General features: G+C 45.6%; 2 protein-coding genes across 3 annotated transcripts in view; one reads left to right on the plus strand and one right to left on the minus strand.

The window, feature by feature from the left end:
• C1R (complement C1r) overlaps nucleotides 1-1,630 on the plus strand; it is a 7,903-nt gene extending 6,273 nt beyond the window's left edge. Inside the window, exons 10-11 of the mRNA XM_015633813.1 lie at nucleotides 69-143; nucleotides 374-1,630. Coding sequence (XP_015489299.1) covers nucleotides 69-143; nucleotides 374-1,176 — 878 coding nt within the window. The 3' untranslated portion in view covers nucleotides 1,177-1,630. The remainder of the gene's footprint in view (nucleotides 1-68; nucleotides 144-373) is intronic.
• A 1,353-nt stretch (nucleotides 1,631-2,983) lies between these two features.
• On the minus strand, nucleotides 2,984-11,796 carry C1S (complement C1s). Of its 2 annotated transcripts, none has more exons than XM_015633792.3 (12): nucleotides 11,270-11,796; nucleotides 10,760-10,837; nucleotides 10,142-10,346; nucleotides 8,864-9,041; nucleotides 8,488-8,613; nucleotides 7,654-7,853; nucleotides 7,281-7,434; nucleotides 6,933-7,048; nucleotides 6,621-6,699; nucleotides 6,236-6,373; nucleotides 5,693-5,767; nucleotides 2,984-4,232 (listed from the first exon to the last, which is right to left on the minus strand). In XM_015633792.3, exons 1-12 carry the CDS (start codon nucleotides 11,278-11,280, stop codon nucleotides 3,439-3,441), a joined length of 2,154 nt encoding a protein of 717 aa, XP_015489278.1. In that variant the 5' UTR covers nucleotides 11,281-11,796; the 3' UTR covers nucleotides 2,984-3,438. The 2 variants fall into 2 exon arrangements, with proteins under 2 accessions (XP_015489278.1, XP_015489286.1); XM_015633800.3 differs by having other exon boundaries at nucleotides 10,760-10,824; nucleotides 11,270-11,794.
• Between the last annotated feature and the right edge of the window lie 5,998 nt (nucleotides 11,797-17,794).

A 17,794-nucleotide genomic window follows, 5' to 3' on the forward strand; every position in this document is an offset into this window, starting at 1 on the left:
ATTCCATTCTGTTTTCCCACCCCATGCCTGCAGTCCTGCGTCTCATTCCCTTCCCTCTCATCCCACAGACAGATTCACCTGCTCTCCTGAGGGAATCTGGCTGGATCAAGACGGTCAGAAGAGAATTCCATCCTGCTTGCCAGGTCAGTAGAATCTCTGATTTTGTCTGGTATTTTCTGATTCATGTTTACAGTCAGTACAGAACTGGGACAACATGCAGGGAGGGGAGTGAGGATAATGGTATCCATGAGGGAAAAGGGAAAACTATCCAGAAAGCCAAAATAAAGTGAAATCAAAGAGTGATGGTGAGGAAAGAGAGAGAAAAACCAGGACAAAAGAAGATGGGTAATGGTTTTCTTGTATTTCTCCACAGTGTGTGGGAAGCCAGTCCATCCTGTTATTGAATTCCAGCGGATCTTGGGTGGCAAATCAGCAGGGAGAGGCAATTTTCCTTGGCAGGCTCTGACTGCCATCAATGGACGAGGGGGTGGTGCACTCCTGGGCGATCGCTGGATCCTGACCGCTGCCCACACCATCTTCCCCAAAGGAGGAGTACAGAATAATGTGAGCCTGGAGCAGCTGGCAGAGGAGGCTGACATTTTCCTCGGCCACACCAACGTAGACGAGCTTCACAAGATGGGTAACCACCCTGTACGTAGGATCTTTATCCATCCAGATTTCAACCCTAAAGATGAGCACAACTTCAATGGGGACATAGCCCTGCTGGAGCTGAGAAACCCAGTAACTCTGGGCCCTACACTGCTTCCCATCTGTCTCCCAGATGCTACCAACACCTCGTTCTACACCCATGGGCACATGGGCTACGTGAGCGGCTTCGGTGTGGATAAAAATCGCATCTCAAGTGATTTGAAGTATGTGAGCCTACCAGCAGTTGCTCGAGAGAAGTGTCAGAGTTGGCTAGACAATAATAAGAAAGGTATCCCCATGGTTTTCTCTGAGAACATGTTCTGTGCTGGCTTTCTCGAAGGCAAGCAGGACACATGCCAGGGGGATAGCGGGAGCGTCTTCACGGTGTTAGACAGGGAAAGTGATCGCTGGGTGGCTACCGGCATCGTTTCCTGGGGAATCGGCTGTGCCACGGGCTACGGCTTCTACACCAAGATCCTCAGCTATCTGGACTGGATCAATGGGATAGTAAAGGAGGACAGGTCCTAGGAGCTGCTGTCCTACTAACCGAAGCACTGTTAGCATATCAATTTCCAGACACGGCAAATCATAGCCAAAGCTTTTGATGGTGTCCCAAAGGCTTTTCAAACTTGCAAAGCATGTAACCTTCACCATGAGCACTTCTGAAAGCTGCCATGCTGTTTGATTGTACCATTGGCAGCTTGGGGAATGCCTTTGTGCATGTTTGGGTTCATACAAATGTTAAAACAATGAAGCCTTAATCGTATCAGGAAACCTCATGACAGCAAACATGTTATGGTTTGAAATGCTGATGATATCATGAGACTATTGCAGTCTACTTTTGTAATCTCTTTTGTGGGAAGGTTGCAGGGAAGAAGACTTCCTTGAAGGATGGGGTGGTTTCTGCTGAGTACAGTGTGTGTGTAAGCCCATTGGCATCAGTGAGATTCTATGAATATTAAAATGCTTCCTGGATAAACCAGGTGTTTTATGGTCTTTTGTCTATGCTTTTAACAACTGAATATTCCTCACCACTGAAAGCAACTCATGGACTTTATATAGGGATTGCTTTACCTACCATTAAAGTGTTTCCAGTTCTGCAATGGCCTTTGGCAGCTCTGTCCCAAAATTATCATAAGGTTACCCGGTCTGAAACCCCAGGTGGCTTCAAGGGAGGCAAAAATAACTTGATGTGTGATGCCACATTCCAAAAACAGGGAAGGCAGCAATCAATCTCATGGAGAAAGGAGCTCAGGAAATTTTATTGATCAGAAGTTGAGGATGGATTTTTTTATACTATATGTAATAAAGCTTTAATTGCAAGACAGCAGCTCTAAAATGGTGCTGACTCAGAGAAAAGGTGACCTCTTTTGTCTAGTGGGTATTCTCTGGAGCTGTCTTCTGTCTTCTGACTAGAGTTTCTACTGCAAAATAACCTACTGTGTTCTTATGAGTCACTGAGAGAAACAAGATATAAGATCCTTGGTTACTAGTCCAACAATCCAATCATGTTTTGCTTGTTACACAAAACTGAAAGTGATTGAGCTGAGTACAGGATTCCATATGAAATCTCCCAAGAGCTGTACACATCCTCCTCAACATTTCTTAAACTCCTGTAAAAACTTAGGCTGGAAGAAGATGTCTGTCCAATCTACTGCTGACAGTGGGACTAACTTCAGAGCTTCAGGAAAAGTTATCAAGATATCTAGGGACAGCCTGTTGTGGCACTTGTTCCACTGCTGACCCACATGCTAGGAAAAAGCCCAACTGGAAATTTAAGTGTGTGAATACAGCAGTTAGATTCCCCCTCTTAGCTTCCTCCTCTTCAAGCTGAACAAACTCAGTCTTTCAGTACGTGCCATCTGTGACAGTCCCCTGATCAATCTCAGTGGAAGGATGTCTGTGAGTGATATAGGACCTAAAGGAGCAGAAAATTCCTCTAACACATGTAATATTCCTTCCCTAAATCAAGAGAAAATGGTGTTTTGGGAGAAAAATAAAGGTTGCTTTCTTTCCTAACACAGTAAAATTTGAAAAAAAAATAAAGCCTGAGGACAGGTGAATGAAATTCTTTTGAAGATGTCTGTTCTCTTCAGCTTAATTCAGAAGTCTGAAGTCCTCATTGCTGGTAATGGTTGATCAGTGAAATGGAACCATCTCAGAAGAACTTTATAAATACCCTGATTCAGAGGTGAGGTACTACAAGTTCCAGCTAGATGAAAGCTGGCAGGGTCAGAATATGATTAGACACTTGATTTAGGGAGTTTCAAGGAGAACTAGGTCTAGATTGAGAAGAAGAAAAGCATTGCAGACACAATAGCACATTGCACAAAAGGCAGTTTGGACATTCTTTAATGCTGTTAGATAGTCTGAACAGGTCAGGAAATACATAAATCAGAAACCAGGCTCCCTGGGAACCAACAATTATTCTCTCTTTTCTTCATGGAAACCTCCCTGTCTGGTTTCAATGGGGCACAGCTAGGTCTTCTCCAAGTGGGAAAAGATAGGATAGGAAAAAAAAAATGAAAGGAAGCAGAAGGAGTCTCTTTATTCAGAATAATGTCTTCCTTTTATGCTACTATGAGCAGAAGAAAGGGCATTTCCCTTCCCAGACATGATGACAGAGGGAGAAACAGATCCACGCTCCTGACTCTCCCTTCAGCATAGGCACGATGAGCTATAATGTGTTATATATTGCCCACTATATACACAGTGTGAACAGGGTCACAGACAGCCCAAACATGCAGCCATCCCATTTAGAAAGGGTGACGATGCTGAAAGGAGGAACAGCTATTTCTGCCGAGCTTCCTCATCCTCGTGCTCGCTCATGGTCTCTCTGATCCAGTCCACGTAGCGCGCCACCTTGGTGTAAAGACCAAAGGTGCCGCATTTTGGCCCCCAGGAGATGAGCCCTGCCACGTGGTACCGGGTGGCGTTCAGAGGATCCTGGATGGCATAGGCTCCACCACTATCCCCCCGGCAGCTGTCCTTGCCACCACCAGCACAGATCATGTTGTCGGTGAATATGTAAACAACAGAACCATCGTAGTTGTCTGGCTTCACAGATCGGCACTTGTCCATGTTCACCACGGGAATCTGGGCCTTCCAAAGGTCAGCAGGGAGTCTTCCTTTCTCTCTCTGGCCCCATCCAGCAATGTAGCCCAGAGTCCCTTCTTGCAGCTCATATTCAGGTGATTTACCAGGAAGGCAGATGGGTGAGATGTTTGGACCCATCTTCACGGGTTCCCTCAGCTTCAGTAGTGCAATATCATTATCAAAATCGATCCTGGTTTCTGTGGGCTCCTCCTTCCAATCAGGATGGATGAATGAAGCTTCGGGGACAAGCTTTTGGGCTTCCCACTTCAGGGATTCTCTACGAACATCGATTACCCCAGCATACATGGTGGGCTTGTCATAGCCCTCCAGCACGTGAGCTGCAGTCATCACCCATCTGTCAGAGATGAGCACTCCACTTGCTCTGGGGTCACTGAAATACACCTGCCAGGGAAAGTTGCCCTTTTCTGCACGGGTGCCTCCAAAAATCCTTCCTGTGTCTCGGATGGGATTACTAGGCACCCCACAGACTAGAAAGAAAAGAAAGAAAGAAAGATGGGATAAAGACCAGGTGGGAGAATTAGCAGTTACAAACAGAGGTTCTTTAGTACTGCTAAAAAGCCCACAGTCCCCGCTTCCTGTGTCCTCTAAATAATTTTTGAATCTGAGCAACCATGTTTATATTTTATGCCATGGAGGTTGCAATTAGTATTTACAGAGAAATCAAAGAAAATCCTAGAAAGAATACTATCAACACTCAATTTAGATTTAAAACGCTCATTCTCAAATTCGGTTTTCTAGAAAGCAGTTGTCACCCTGAAAGTGTTAGGTATGTCAAAGCTCACAATTTAATTGCCTTCTAGTTGGCATTTCTCTTTTGCTGAATTATGCTCTTTAGATAAAGGGATTGTCTTTGAAAAAGTACTTGTTTGATTTCCTAGATATATGACACTGTTCTTCAATTTTTATTGGTTTTTTTTGTGAAGTCCAGATACTCTCAGGTTAAGAGTTCAGGTTTGTCACTGATGTTTTACCATTTTGCCTCTGCATCCTCTAAGTCTGTAAAATCTTAAGCAGTGGGGGAATCTTATCTGTGGGTCTTCTGGGTGCAGAGATGCCCCATGCTTTTTGAGCAAAATGTTTGGTAACATTCTGCAGAATGTTAATAATAAGGGCATAAATAAGACTGGTCACTCTGACGTAGGTAGGAAACTGATTTCTTACCACATTGCCGTGTTTGCATTGAATCCTTGGACAGAAAATCAGAGATTAAGGAACCATAGCCAGCAGATGGCTTCTAATTTGCATGAAGCAAAATTTGTTAAAGAATTTCACATAATCATAGGAAGATTTAGGCTGGAAGATACTTCTCAGTGCCTTTAATTCAACCTGTTCCTCCCTAACTGCCCTCTCCAGTGTCCTCCTAACTCCAAAGCCAGGTTAGTCAGGCGCTCTGACAGGTAACTTCTGCTCATCTCCCAGGGTAGTGATTAGCCAGCCTCTTTGGACAGCAGTTCCAGTGCTATGGCGTAGCATTTTTCCTTAGATACAATCAGAATTTCATTTGCTGCAACTCAAGCCTGTCATTGCCTTTTATTGCTGTGTCCCACTGAGAAGAATTTGGTTTCATATTCTTTGTAACCTCCTCTCGGGCAGTAAATTCCCCAAGCTTTATCTTTCAATTTGCCTTTTTCACTGTGTACTTGTACAATCCAAATCACTGTCTAAGCTGTGACTGAACTTTCAAGAGAGTTGAATCTCCTCCACCTGGATCTTGTACTTTGCCAGTGAGGATCTGGGGCTTTGGAGGAGTGAGCAGGCATCATGTACAACTAGGTCAAGTCATGCTGCCTCTTCTACGAGGTTAAAGTGAAGAGTATACAGGTTTTAAAATTCTCTTTATCAGCTGGAAGTTAAGAAAAGAAAAATACAGAGATGAAAGAAGCAGTGTTCTTCATATGCTGCATGCACATACAGTATTTGGTAATACCTGGGACACATTTTGGTAGCTTTGTTCCCATCTCTTCATTGACCCATTCTCCACTGGCTGAACACTCATATATCACTTGGAAAACATGAGAGAAAAAAGAGTTCCATAAGGGCACAATCAGGAAGAATGCAGGGTTAATAACACTACTATATATGATATATCAATCTTATTTCCAAAGCAAGCATGGTTTGGTCAACATTACTGTTATCTCCCTACCTAGGGTGCTTCTATCCCTTTCTGGGAGAAACCTCATCTAACAATGACTCTAATTCTTGAGTCCTTTACTTTTCCACGTAGAACTCTGTGCTATGTGTGACAAAAACCTGCAAGGTTCACTCACAAGGCAAATGGAGACAGGACTTGCTAATGCATTTGAGGTCAACAGCCCAGGCATTGTTAGAGTGTATTAAACACAGAGGCAACACAAAACTACTGCCTGCAACCCCACACCAGCATAAAATCCCAGTCCCATTTCTGGTGCCAGAGCCATTTCTTAGGCCTTTAACCAAAGGAATATGACTGTGCAGCAGAGGCAATGCTCACCCTGCTCTTCGTTTTCTAGGGTGTAGTAGGGTGCCTCACACTGATAGCGGACAGCAGCCGTGTACAGAGGCTCGTGGAGTTCGGACACATACGAGGCTTGAGCATTGTCAACAGGAGGGGGATCACCACAGTTCACAGCTGTAGAGGAGAAACAAAAAGGATTAAATACAATCAAAGGAGCACCCTCACTCAACAACGTGATTATTTTGTATGACCACTCAGCTTCTCTAATCCCTGTGCAGTCATGGGGGCTCACTTTCTCTGTCCCTTCAGCATGCTCACATCCCAGTACTTCAGCATCCTCCTAGTCTGGAGACACAGTGGATCTAGAGCCTAAACATTCCATTCCAGTTCCCTTCCCACAGTACAGACACAGGTCACTTACGAACACAGCTCAAATGGGAGTTGCTCCATTCACCATTTTCCTGACAGCTGGAGAGAAAACTTGTGATGCTGTCTCGTTGCTAGGAAAAAAACCCAACATGATCCATGTAAGTCTCTGGACATGAAATATATCTGACACAGGTGATCCAGTGGAAGGGCCTCAAAATACTGCAGTGGCTGGAAGAGGTTTCCTCTTACTACTGCTGTGTTGAACACTTTGGGTTCCCAAAGGTAATCAGGGCCCCTGATGGGAATGGCCTCAAGATGTCGCTGAGCGGGACAGAGGGGACATATGTTTTTTTATTTCACTTACCCTCACAATTTCGTATCCTTCCACACAGGTCACCTTCACAATGTCCTTTAAGATATACCTGTCCTTCTTTGGGTCAAGAACAGAGTTGGAGATGACACTCATGGGACAGGTTACAGCTTTGAAAAGATAGGTAAAAATCAGTGATGAATTGGTTCAAGATTTCCTTTCCTTCCAGCTCCCAGCTTCTTTCTCCCCAGTGATTTTTTTCCCTAAGTAAGCAGGCATATTCTTACTCAATACCAGCAGCTGTGAACAGGTTAACATGCTGTTGTGCCATGAATGTGACCTGGGACAAACCCTGACCCTAACTCAGCAGCAGAGCGAACACATTCCCAGGCGTTTACTCACGGTCCCCATAGTAGCGTATTTTCCAGCCTTTGTGCTGTGTGCCCTGGTCTGCCTGGAAGATTATGTCAAGAATGTTGCTCCTGGTTTTGATTTCAGGAGGACCTGGGAATTTGCTGCCACAATAGGGACCGAAACGCTGTTCTCCAGAGACAATCTGGGAAAATACCGAACAAGAATAAATGAGAGATGCCAAATGTATTGACAGAGCTATTAAAATACACACTCAATACATATTCAAATGTATTCCCGCAAACTCCAAACACCAACATAATTGAAAATAAAGTTAAGCAGTCCCAAAGTGTTCTCAACATGAGGAAATTGATGTGAGATCCAGAGCACCCTGACTCCTAAGCTCCCTAAGCTGCACACCTACTGTTAAGCTGTCGTGGCAGATCCCGTTGGCGTCGGCTGGCTCCACGTCAAAGTCCTCGCTGCGGATGGTCAGCACCACAAAGTAGCCTGGGCTCAGAGCCACTCGGTAGTCACACCGAGAGTTCTCTGGGTACAGGTTGGGGTAGTTGGGGCTGGCAATCTCCCCTGTTGGCTCAGTGAAGACATTGCCACTGCAGTTCACTAGGATTAAGGAAGGGACAGGAGTAGATTCAGAAAGGAAATGGTCCGTGTGTGCACCTGAAAAGCTCTCCCTCTTCCACCACATTCCCAGTCTGCACAGATACCTGCAATAACCATGTCACAACATTGCATCTTCCCCAGAAGCTGAAGCCAGGACCTCTCTATCCAGTTAGCCAGGGACTTTAACTCCTTTTTACCCTCCACCTGAAATTTAGGTTTCCTTTTCTCATGCTTGGGTCCTCATATTATACTCCTTTCAACAAGTACCATTTGTGATCTTGCAGCATTTTGGTTCAAGCCAAGCCATTGGCAATTTTTGTGTCCTTAATTGTCAGAGATTTAAAGAGTCACAGATAGCAGTATGCTAAGAAAGGTTTCTATCATAGTCTTTAAAGAAAGTCGCTCAGTAGTTTCTTAATTCTCAGGAATAAAAATAAAATTGTTAGGAATATGTTAATAGAAATTCCCCAAAACCACTGTCTACTGCAGTTCAGATTTGCATTGGGATGGGATTTTCCCCCAAAATATACCTGTCACAAATGGCTAAGAAGGTTGATAAAGTCTTCCAAGTGCAATATGTCACTTGGCCTAAATTAATTCTTGCTGTTGACCACAATTCATGCACCTTTCTTACCTCCACAAGTTTTGTTATCTTCATAGAGAAAATAATCTGGTGGACAGCTGCAGAAGTAACCTCCAATATAATTATTACAGTAATGACTGCAGGGTTCATCCACAAAATCCATGCACTCATCCAAGTCTGCAAGGGTGAAAAGATGAATCAGCCAAATTAGGAGAGGGCCCTGAGGGCAGGAGGAACTGAAACAAACACTAGTGGACAGCAAGGAAAAGACATGTCTAAGACGGTATTTATACTGGCCATACTGGAAACCATCTCTGTCTGCTGGGATCTCTTTATATAAGGCATTTCTGTAAGAAAAACCCTTCTTGTCATCTTTCCTCCCAGCCTGGACACTACAGAGATTCAGAGGAGGCTGTTTTAACCTTACCCACAGCAATGTAGTAGGCAGCAAAACCAGTGAAACGCTCCTCATTGGAAAAGTCTGATTGGAATGTCATAGTGAGGGTGCTGTAAGGGACATGAAATTCCTCCACAATCTGGGAGCCTGGGGCACGATGTTTCTTCTGCCCACAAAGCACGCCTTCAACATAGCCACCAGACACAATCTGCAGAGGAATTCAGAGACACCTCACCTCGCTACTGCAACATGTGGAATTACCAGTGCTTGAGTCTTTCAGCTTTTAGGTGCTCAGGTGCAGCTGAATGGAGGCCCTGGACAGCCAGTTTCATGATATTCATAAGACACTTCAAGAGTGCTCCCTCCTACTGTCTTCCCAGTGAAATACTTGTCTTAATTTCTCAGATACAAATTAATCCACACTGTTGACTGTTAACATCCTTTCTTCAGGCCCACTTGTACAAAAAAACCCACCAAAACATTGTATTTCAAAGCAGCAAAACCAACAATGAGAGTCCACAGAGCAGCCTAACAGGCTCATTGGTTTGTTGCAAAAGGACACGGGTTATTACAGAGCACACTCATCCCTCTGTCCCGCCTTGGTCTTCCTCAAAGGTGTTCTGGTGCTGCACTTGACCTTACTGCCCCTTTTCACACAGAACTATGGCAAGATAGGATAGTCTTGTTTCTGTCTCTTTGTGTGGAAGTGCTTGATCTTTTGTGCCTTTTGTGGGACAACATAGAGCAGAGCTGGTTTTAAGAAATCTGTGGTGCATAGATACAAAAAAGCCTGTTGTGCAAGGGACCACAGCACTTTTTCTGAGTGACCACTATCCCTACACAGATGGATTATTTTTAACCTCCATCTTTTCCAAATAATTCCTGTTTGAAATAAATCATCTATGGCTAGTCATCCATTAATTCCAAATAATTTCAGGCACAGATGACTATTGTATGAAGAAAATGGTCTTTTTACACCTGCACTTCAATGGCTAGGAATATGCCCTGCAATGGAGATGTGTCAGTCATGGCTAAGGCTTTTCCTAAGAACATGGAGAAACATGGGATTGGGGGGGGCATAAATTGGACACTCAGTTGGCAGACAACACTCACGTGGTTATAAAGCAAACTTGAATTGGTTTCATGACTGCTAGTGGAGATATACCCAGTCATTTGGACTTCTTGGAGCTCAGAACAGGAAGGCTGTGCATAACCCCTCTTCCAGCTCTGAGCTATGTGCACAGCTTTGCTGCTCTGTGCTCTAACCTGCTTTCTTGTCTTTTTCTCACCAGAGGACATGGACAGTACCTTCACAAAGTCATATTCGCAGTCCTGTGATGGTTCAAGATCCAGATGTGTGAAATAAAGGTGAATACCATATCCCAAAGGGACCTGGATTTGCCAAGTTTTGTTCACATCATTGGGATACCCCTGAGGATAATTGGGTGACAAGATCTCTCCATACATAGAGGCCGCATCAGCCCAGACAGGGAGACAGAAGAAGATCAGGGACCTGAGGAAAGAGAAGGGAAGGTGACATTGCAGTAGTGTTCTCCATTTCCATATGTGCACAGCCCCAGTGAACAAGCTAGGCTTTGGCTGCACACAGCATGCAGCAGAGCTCCTGGCTCCAGAGTTTGAAGGACCAGTGCTGTGGCTGTGTGAGGCTTGTCTTCCTCCTGTAGCTTTTCACACGGGAATACAACCTCAGTTGTGCTCTCTGCTTGTCTCACTCTCTGTAAGAGTTGGTAAAGCTGAAGGAGCTGAACATAGGGATCATAAGTGCTCTTCCTTACTCATTGCACTGTTCTGGAGGGTATTTGGGCTATAGATACATTCAGATTTGAAAATCAATAGAGTCTTACAGGGAAAACAGATGATTTATAGAATGCAATTACTAATAAACCTTGAGATTTAGTAACTCACCACATCTGGAAAAAGCAGTTCTTCCTTTCTGAAAACCTCCAGGAATTGGACTTTGGAGCTACACTCTGGGACAAAAAACTGTGATTGGTTAATGTTGCCTGTGTGTCTGCGTGCCTGCTAAACAGGTTGAAGACCCTAAAACCCCACCCTGGGGAGACTAGGTCAAGGTTTTGCCTCAAAAGCAAGTTTATATCTCTTCCTGCACAGAGCAAACCCAAGCATCAAGAAGGGAGGCTAAGATCCATAAGGACAAAATCTCTGTCTTGGTACTCACCAGTGCTCACACTCTCCCAGTTATGACCATCAGTGAATCCAGACACCGTGCTGGTGCACAGCAAATTCAGACAGAGAACACGTTGCTCAAAAGTACCCAATCCATTCTTCCCAGCACCTCAAAAATCGTGCTAAGACCCCGGGGGTGGGAAGCGCCTTGTCCTGACTCTTCTAGCTGTCAGACAACGACGCTGGGGAATATCCTCCTTTCTCTTTTCTAATACCCGCAATATTTACCTTCTCTCCATAGTTCACGCCTGGTTTTCTTGCCTCTTCCTTTCTCTTTTCTTTCTCTCTTTTTTCTTCCTGTGCGCGCCCTCCTCCGAACTAACCCAAAGCTGAGTTCTGGGGGAGGGAGCTCTAATCCGCAATATCGCAGCACCCTCTATCTGTGGGATGCGGCTTCCCAGCCTTCCCTCTAGCGTGAGATGTTGGCTTGGAAAGCTCCCGGCAGGAAGGGGAATTCCCAGAAAGTGTTGCACAATCCTGTTGGCTGGAGCTGCCGTGGGGAGCGCACCGGTCTGGTTGTATTTTCGGGAAATCAGATGACTTTGGGGAAAAGGGAGGGGAATAGAGTTTTCGGCTGCCTTCCCGCTCCTCTTCGTTCCCTTCCCTTTTTAAAGTTGGGAACAACATCCAAAGGGTGTAGAAAAGGGAGAGTCCAATGCTTCTGCATAGAAAACCCTGATTGATCAGCATGTCCAGAGATCCCCTTGGTGAAGTTCAGCCACTTCTTACTGCAACCACAGGGCTGCTGCTACTGCTCCTCATTGGGTGCTTCAGAGACCCTTTTTTAGGGGGGAATAAAAAGAAAAAATAGTGGTCTATTCAATGTTCTGCCTCTCTGAGGCGATCAGCAGGAGTAGGAGTACATGGTTTTTCTGGGTTCTGTATGGGGACACATTTAGGACTAGGAACACACAATTACATCTTTATTTACCAAGGGAGCCTCATGTAAGAAAGAGCATGTTCATCACAGTTATGTTCATCAGACTTAGCCCTGCAGCAAGTTAGGTCTAGGAGCCTTGCAGAAAGGAGTTCAAAGACTTAGACCAGACAGGACCCTTAGCCCAGCCAGTGCCCACAAGCCAAGACCAAAACACAAGCTAAAATATCTGTCACTAATACTCTAGGAACCCCCTCCTCCTCACAAATCAGCTGCACTGGGACTGGACTATAAATGAAAATCTAAAATTCCATTACAGCCTCTACCCTTTACAGCCAGCACAGCACACTCCAGAGCTTGTTGTAGACAGGAAAGAAAGTGCTTCAAGTTTCAACAGGCCATAGGCAAAGTGCATTAGCACAGCCCATCTGAAAGATTCCTTTATATTGTCAAGGGAGAGAAACACCTCCAGATGAATCATAAGTGACTTCATTGTAGTCAGGATAAAGGCTTTGCTTGAAGCACATGCCTAGTCTGTTTTCTTTGTCAAAATGAGAATGGAAAGAGAAAGAAAACAGTGTCATCTCACTTTTGATGCCTCTTGGGAGCACAGCTTGATGTTTTGAACTGGAATTTTGAGAATAGGAAAACAGTGATGAAAGATACACAATAAATCACAGGGAGATATTTTCTCCTCTGAGCTGTGCAATGTAAAAACCCTGTCAGTGACTCTTGAAGCCACAATCATATTTGAAAATGAGCATGGTGGAAATAAAATGAATGTGAATTGATATATTATGCATGTCATTTCATTACAAGGGAATTCTGTATTTTCATATAAATCTGACTCATCTGTACCAGTGGTAGATGAATATGTGTATGAATATTAATAATTCTTTATAAATTAATTAAGAAATATGTATTATTAATCAATTCATTTCTGTTAATTAAGAAATAGATTGCTGAAGATAGTTAAAGAAGTAGCTGCATTTTTTCTGGTCACATAACTGCATGATGCTAACTATTTATGCAGCAGACCAGTAATATTGATATATACTTACGCTGAATATATATACAACATTTGATTGCATTTTCATAAATCTGTATTGTTTTTTCAACTCTTTAGATGAAACAGTTAGGTAATACATTTCACAATTCACTACATCTTTGTCAGATAACAATTTAAAAGAGGCAAAATCATGCCATTAAGGTTAATAAGTGATAACATTAAATTCACCATTGCAATATAATTCTGCTCAGAGGTATGCACATTCTCTTAAATTCCTAAATTACATGACCACATACTACTTTTCCCAAATTGCATAAGACAATCCTTTTCTTAAAATGACTCAGAGTTGTGTAGCTGTAACCTTTCTGCCAGATGTTATGAAGCGCAGTAGTGTTCCAGGTTTCATAAAATTACCATTTAAAACAGGCTTGACTGGCTTGTCTTCCCCCAGGAAGTTGGGAAAAAAAGTTCTTCCCAAGTTCTTAAGAAAAGTCACACACATCTCCATCTGGAAACACTGAGTCAGTGCATTAAAAAAAAAAGGGCATAAACATCAAAAGAGAAAACAACATCAATTAAGTGAACTGAGGGAATACAAGTAACAGGGAATCAAGGATATAGAAGTAAGAACTAAAATATCCTCAATTTACCATGACCTTGGCAGTAATTTGCCTGTTTCCCATTCTGCCAATAAGAAGGTTTTGTGGGTTTCTTGCACACTGCACTTCCCACCTCCCTCTTGTGACCAAGGCCAGTTTTGGTGCCAGTCATTAAACTGGGAGCCTTTGATAAAGCCCAGGAAAACCTGGCAGTGCAGGTGGGTTCTGGCTCAGAACCATTCAATACAATTTGCTGATTTTTACAATTCTCTGCAAACAGTGCCAGGGGGATTTTCACCAGATTTTCTTCACCTCTTTTATTGCCTCCATCTCATTGCAAAGCCTCCACCATCTCCCAGTAAAACCTGGGACCTGGGAACACTCTACCTCAGTGCTCTGTACCACACTGAGATGCCTGCTGCCTTCTGACTTCCTTCCCCTACACCCCTGGGTGTTTCATCCATTACAGTAAAATATTCCTAAATACTTGGGCTTACTTTCACTGAATTATGGAATGGTTTGGGTTGGAGGGGACCTTAAAGGTCATCTAGTTCCAGCTCTCCTGCTATTGTCAGGGACTTCTTCCACTGGAGCAAGAAGGGGCTCAGACCCCGTCCCACCTGTCCTTGAACACTGCCAGGGATGGGGCATCCACAGCTTCTCTGGGCAACCTGTGCCAGTGCTTCACCACCGTCATAGCAAAGAATTTTCTCCTAATATCCATTCTAAACTTACTTTTCTTCATGTTAAGGCCATTCCACATTGTCCTATCATTACTTGCCTTCTAAGAAGTCCCTTTCCAGCTCTCTTGAAGCCCCTTTAGTCACTGGGAGGTGCTACGGTGAGGAAGGACCCTTCTCTTCTTCAAGCTGGGCAAGCCCAGTTCTCTCAGCCTCGAAACCCCTTGACTGTAAACTGCAGTGGCGACATTCCCGCGGCAGGAGAACCCGCCGGTTCTCCCGGACTCAAGTCCCGTCCGGCCGGTCCCGGCGGCACCGAGAGGCGGCAGCAGAGACCGGCGGGTCCCGTGGAGTCCCGGCCCCGGGAGTGCCCCGCCCGGCCCCAGAATGGATGTCGGGGGTGATGACTCCCCGGACCCGCCCTGGGTGACACCTCCCGGTCCCGGCACGGAGTGTCCGAGCCCACCCGCCGGTACCGGGGGCCACCAACTGCGGCTGCCCCGCTTCGCGGAGCGGGGCTGGGGGAACGGAGCCGGCGGTGCCTGAGAAACGGGGTCTGACTTCGCACAGGACAAGAGAGGATGGCCTAAATCTCCCAAGGTTTAGGCTGGATATTAGGAGAAATTTCTTCTCTGAAAGAGTGATCGAGCATTGAAGCAGGCTGCCCAGGGAAATGGTGGGAGCACCATCCCTGGGAGTGTTCAGAAAATGCATAGATGTTGTGCTTAGGGACATGGCTTAGCAGTGAACCTGGCACTGCTGGGTTAATAGTTGGACTCAATGTTCTTAGAGGCTTTTTCCAGCCCTAATAATTCTATGATTCATTTGTTCAATAATCTTCACACTGAAAAGGTGACATGATTTCAAGCATATTACTCCTTTCCAGCCTCCAACATCCACCAAATTCCAATTTCTCCATCTCTCTGGTTTGTCATTTATCCATTCCTGGCTTTTTTCCCCCCACTGGCTCCACAACCACCAATTCATCCTTCTAATGGAAACTTATCTTCATGTTTTACCTGCCTGTTATTCCAAGCAGTCTCTCTTCTTCCTCTATACTCCATCTCTTGCTAATGGTTATTTCTCTCCCCACCCTCTCTGTGCTTTTCCCTTGACATGGTTATTGACAGCAGCAGACTTCTGTCATACTTAATTTTATTCTGGCTCTGGCTTTTCCAGTATCTTCCTCTTCCCCTTCAGTGGTCAGCTCTAAGCCCACTGCCCAGATAGACACCTTGCCCCAAGTAGCCAGCTCCTCTCCCATGGCCATTCCAATCAGGATAGGCTCCTGTGCCTCCCTGGGAGAAGAGCCACTGCCAAGGCAGGGCACAACACTCCTGTTGCAGTTCCTCAGCATACAATAAATGGTCCTGGAAGGAAAGTCTTGCAGGAGATCTTGAAGAAGCATCTGGGGCCTCGTGGCTCTGGTGTGTGGGAAAGCTGTATGAGCCACTGGAACACAGTCAGTGGAACTGGATTTGCAGAAGCTTCAGCAGCTGCATTCCCATTGTGCTACATCGAGTTCCTGTGAACCTCAAGTTTCACATTAATACCTATGTGATGTTATGAAATCATGGTATATCTAAAGGACAGTAAATCAAGTTTTGCTACAGCCCCTCATCTCAAGAATAACACTGCCCTGATTATTAAAATAATAATACTACTCAGAAGTAGTGGTACACTCATCATGGTCTGATTCTCAAAACCTACTCTCAGAGCTACTGTGTTCTAAGTGACTATCAAGCATTTAATCTAAACAGGTCCAATATAGCAACATTTCAAGCAACTGGAAACAATCTTGCAATGGAAATTGTTAGGCAATCTCAGGAACAGATGCTGCTTCTGAAACTCTCCTCTGACAACAGTAAATTACAGAATTAAATGGATCATTTCTTGCCAAACATCACTTGAGGAGGCACAGACAGTCGTCATGCTCAGAGAACTGATCTACTTAGGAAAGTGGCCTAAACACCATAAGCACACAACTGAATGTGGAAATGTGAGATAGATACACCTTGAAAAGCCAGTCTTCGGACTTTGCAAAAAAATGGGCAATTTTGTCCACTAGTTAGGATGGACAAATACAGAAACCTGTTTGTAAAGTCTAACCTGATGGAGCCTTACACTGCCTTCAGGGGACTTCTGGAGGAGAAGGCCAGGCTCTCCCCTTCTTCACACACTTCCTCACTCCCCAGTGCAAGAGGTGTGAACCAAATGGGAAGAGTCCAGTGAATAGGTGACTACACTTTGCTATTGAGAAATCTGGATTTATTTAGCCCAAAAAAAGAAAAGGGCAAGGAGAGGCAAAGTCTGGCCTCCTAAGTAAATGAGGTCTATGTGGCCACGCTGCCAGTCAGTCCCTTTCCCAGTCAGATTTGACAAGAAAGGGGATCTAACAGGGGCTGGTGCTGGTGCTGCTACCTAAAGGGTGGTGATAAGGAGGATGCTCCAGGATAAAGAGGATGATTCAGCATTGGTTCAGGAGCCCAGAAAGGCTGGGAGGTTTCCAACCATGAAAATGTACAGCAATTACCCAGGCAATGCCCTGAGCAAATGGCTCCAGCTTTGAGTGCTGCTTGTGAGCTGCAGTTTGAATCTGAGATCTCCAGAGATCCCTTTTTAAGTGAACCTTTGTGTGAGCCTGTGTTTGCCCCTTCTGCTGAGTCTGTCCAACCAAGTGATCCAGCAGGAAAATGGCAACACAGGCAAGGGAAGAGGATCACATCCATTGCACTGCTGAGAAGAACCTGAGGTGCTCACAAGGACAGCTGCATGAAGGGACACACCTAAGAGAAGGCCATCCAGCAGAGGAGTTGTGAAGAGTCTGTGTGGGCCCAGCTGCTGAGTGACTACAGAGTCACAGAATCCCAGAACTGTTAGGGCTGGAAGGAGCCTCTGGTCACCCAGTCCAACCTCCCTGCCCAGACAGGCTCACTTAGAGCAGGTGACACAGGAACTTCTACGCTGGCTTTGAATGTCTCCAGAGAGGGAGACTCCACAACCTCCCTGGCCAACATGTTCAGTGCTCCGCCACCCTCAATGTAAAGAAGTTCTTCCTCTGGAAGTGGAGGGGGAACTTCTTGTGGTCTAGTTTATGGCCACTGCTCCTCGCCCTGTTGCTGGGCAGCACTGACACTGTGCCTGCTGCCGTGGCACACTGAGTCGGGTGCCACAAGCGCAGGGAAAAGCGCAGGTGCTGCCATAATGCCCGTAGGGGAAGCAGATCCCTTTGGGCCACACGAGCCAAGCACCGGGGTTCTGTCCTCTGGGAGGCACTGGGGCAGCGGGACCTGGCAGTGCTGGGGAAGCTCAAGCAGTGCCCTGAGCTGAAGCTGAGACTGAGGCCAAGACCAGGGACGGGGCTGTGGCCACGGCCACGGCTGAGGTCAAGGGCAAAGCCACAGCCAGTGTCCGGGACCCAGCAACAGAGCCGGGAAGCAGAGCTAGACCCAGAGCTAAACCCAGAGCTAGACCCAGAGCTAGACCCAGAGCCAGAAGCAGATTCACACCCAGACCCAGACCTTGGCCGAGGCCCCAGAGCGCGGCCCAGGCGCCGCCCGCGCTCCCGCCCTCCCCGCGCGCGCCCCG

This window comes from Parus major, chromosome 1 (genome assembly GCF_001522545.3).
Source record: "Parus major isolate Abel chromosome 1, Parus_major1.1, whole genome shotgun sequence".
Lineage (NCBI taxonomy): Eukaryota > Metazoa > Chordata > Aves > Passeriformes > Paridae > Parus > Parus major.

Coding starts and splice junctions, on each gene's coding strand:
- C1S (XM_015633792.3), bottom strand. Junction 6,374..6,620: donor CTCCCATTTGAGCTGTGTTC/GTAAGTGACCTG, acceptor TCTCCTCTACAG/CTGTGAACTGTGGTGATCCC. Junction 4,233..5,692: donor GCTACCAAAATGTGTCCCAG/GTATTACCAAAT, acceptor TTTTCTTTCTAG/TCTGTGGGGTGCCTAGTAAT.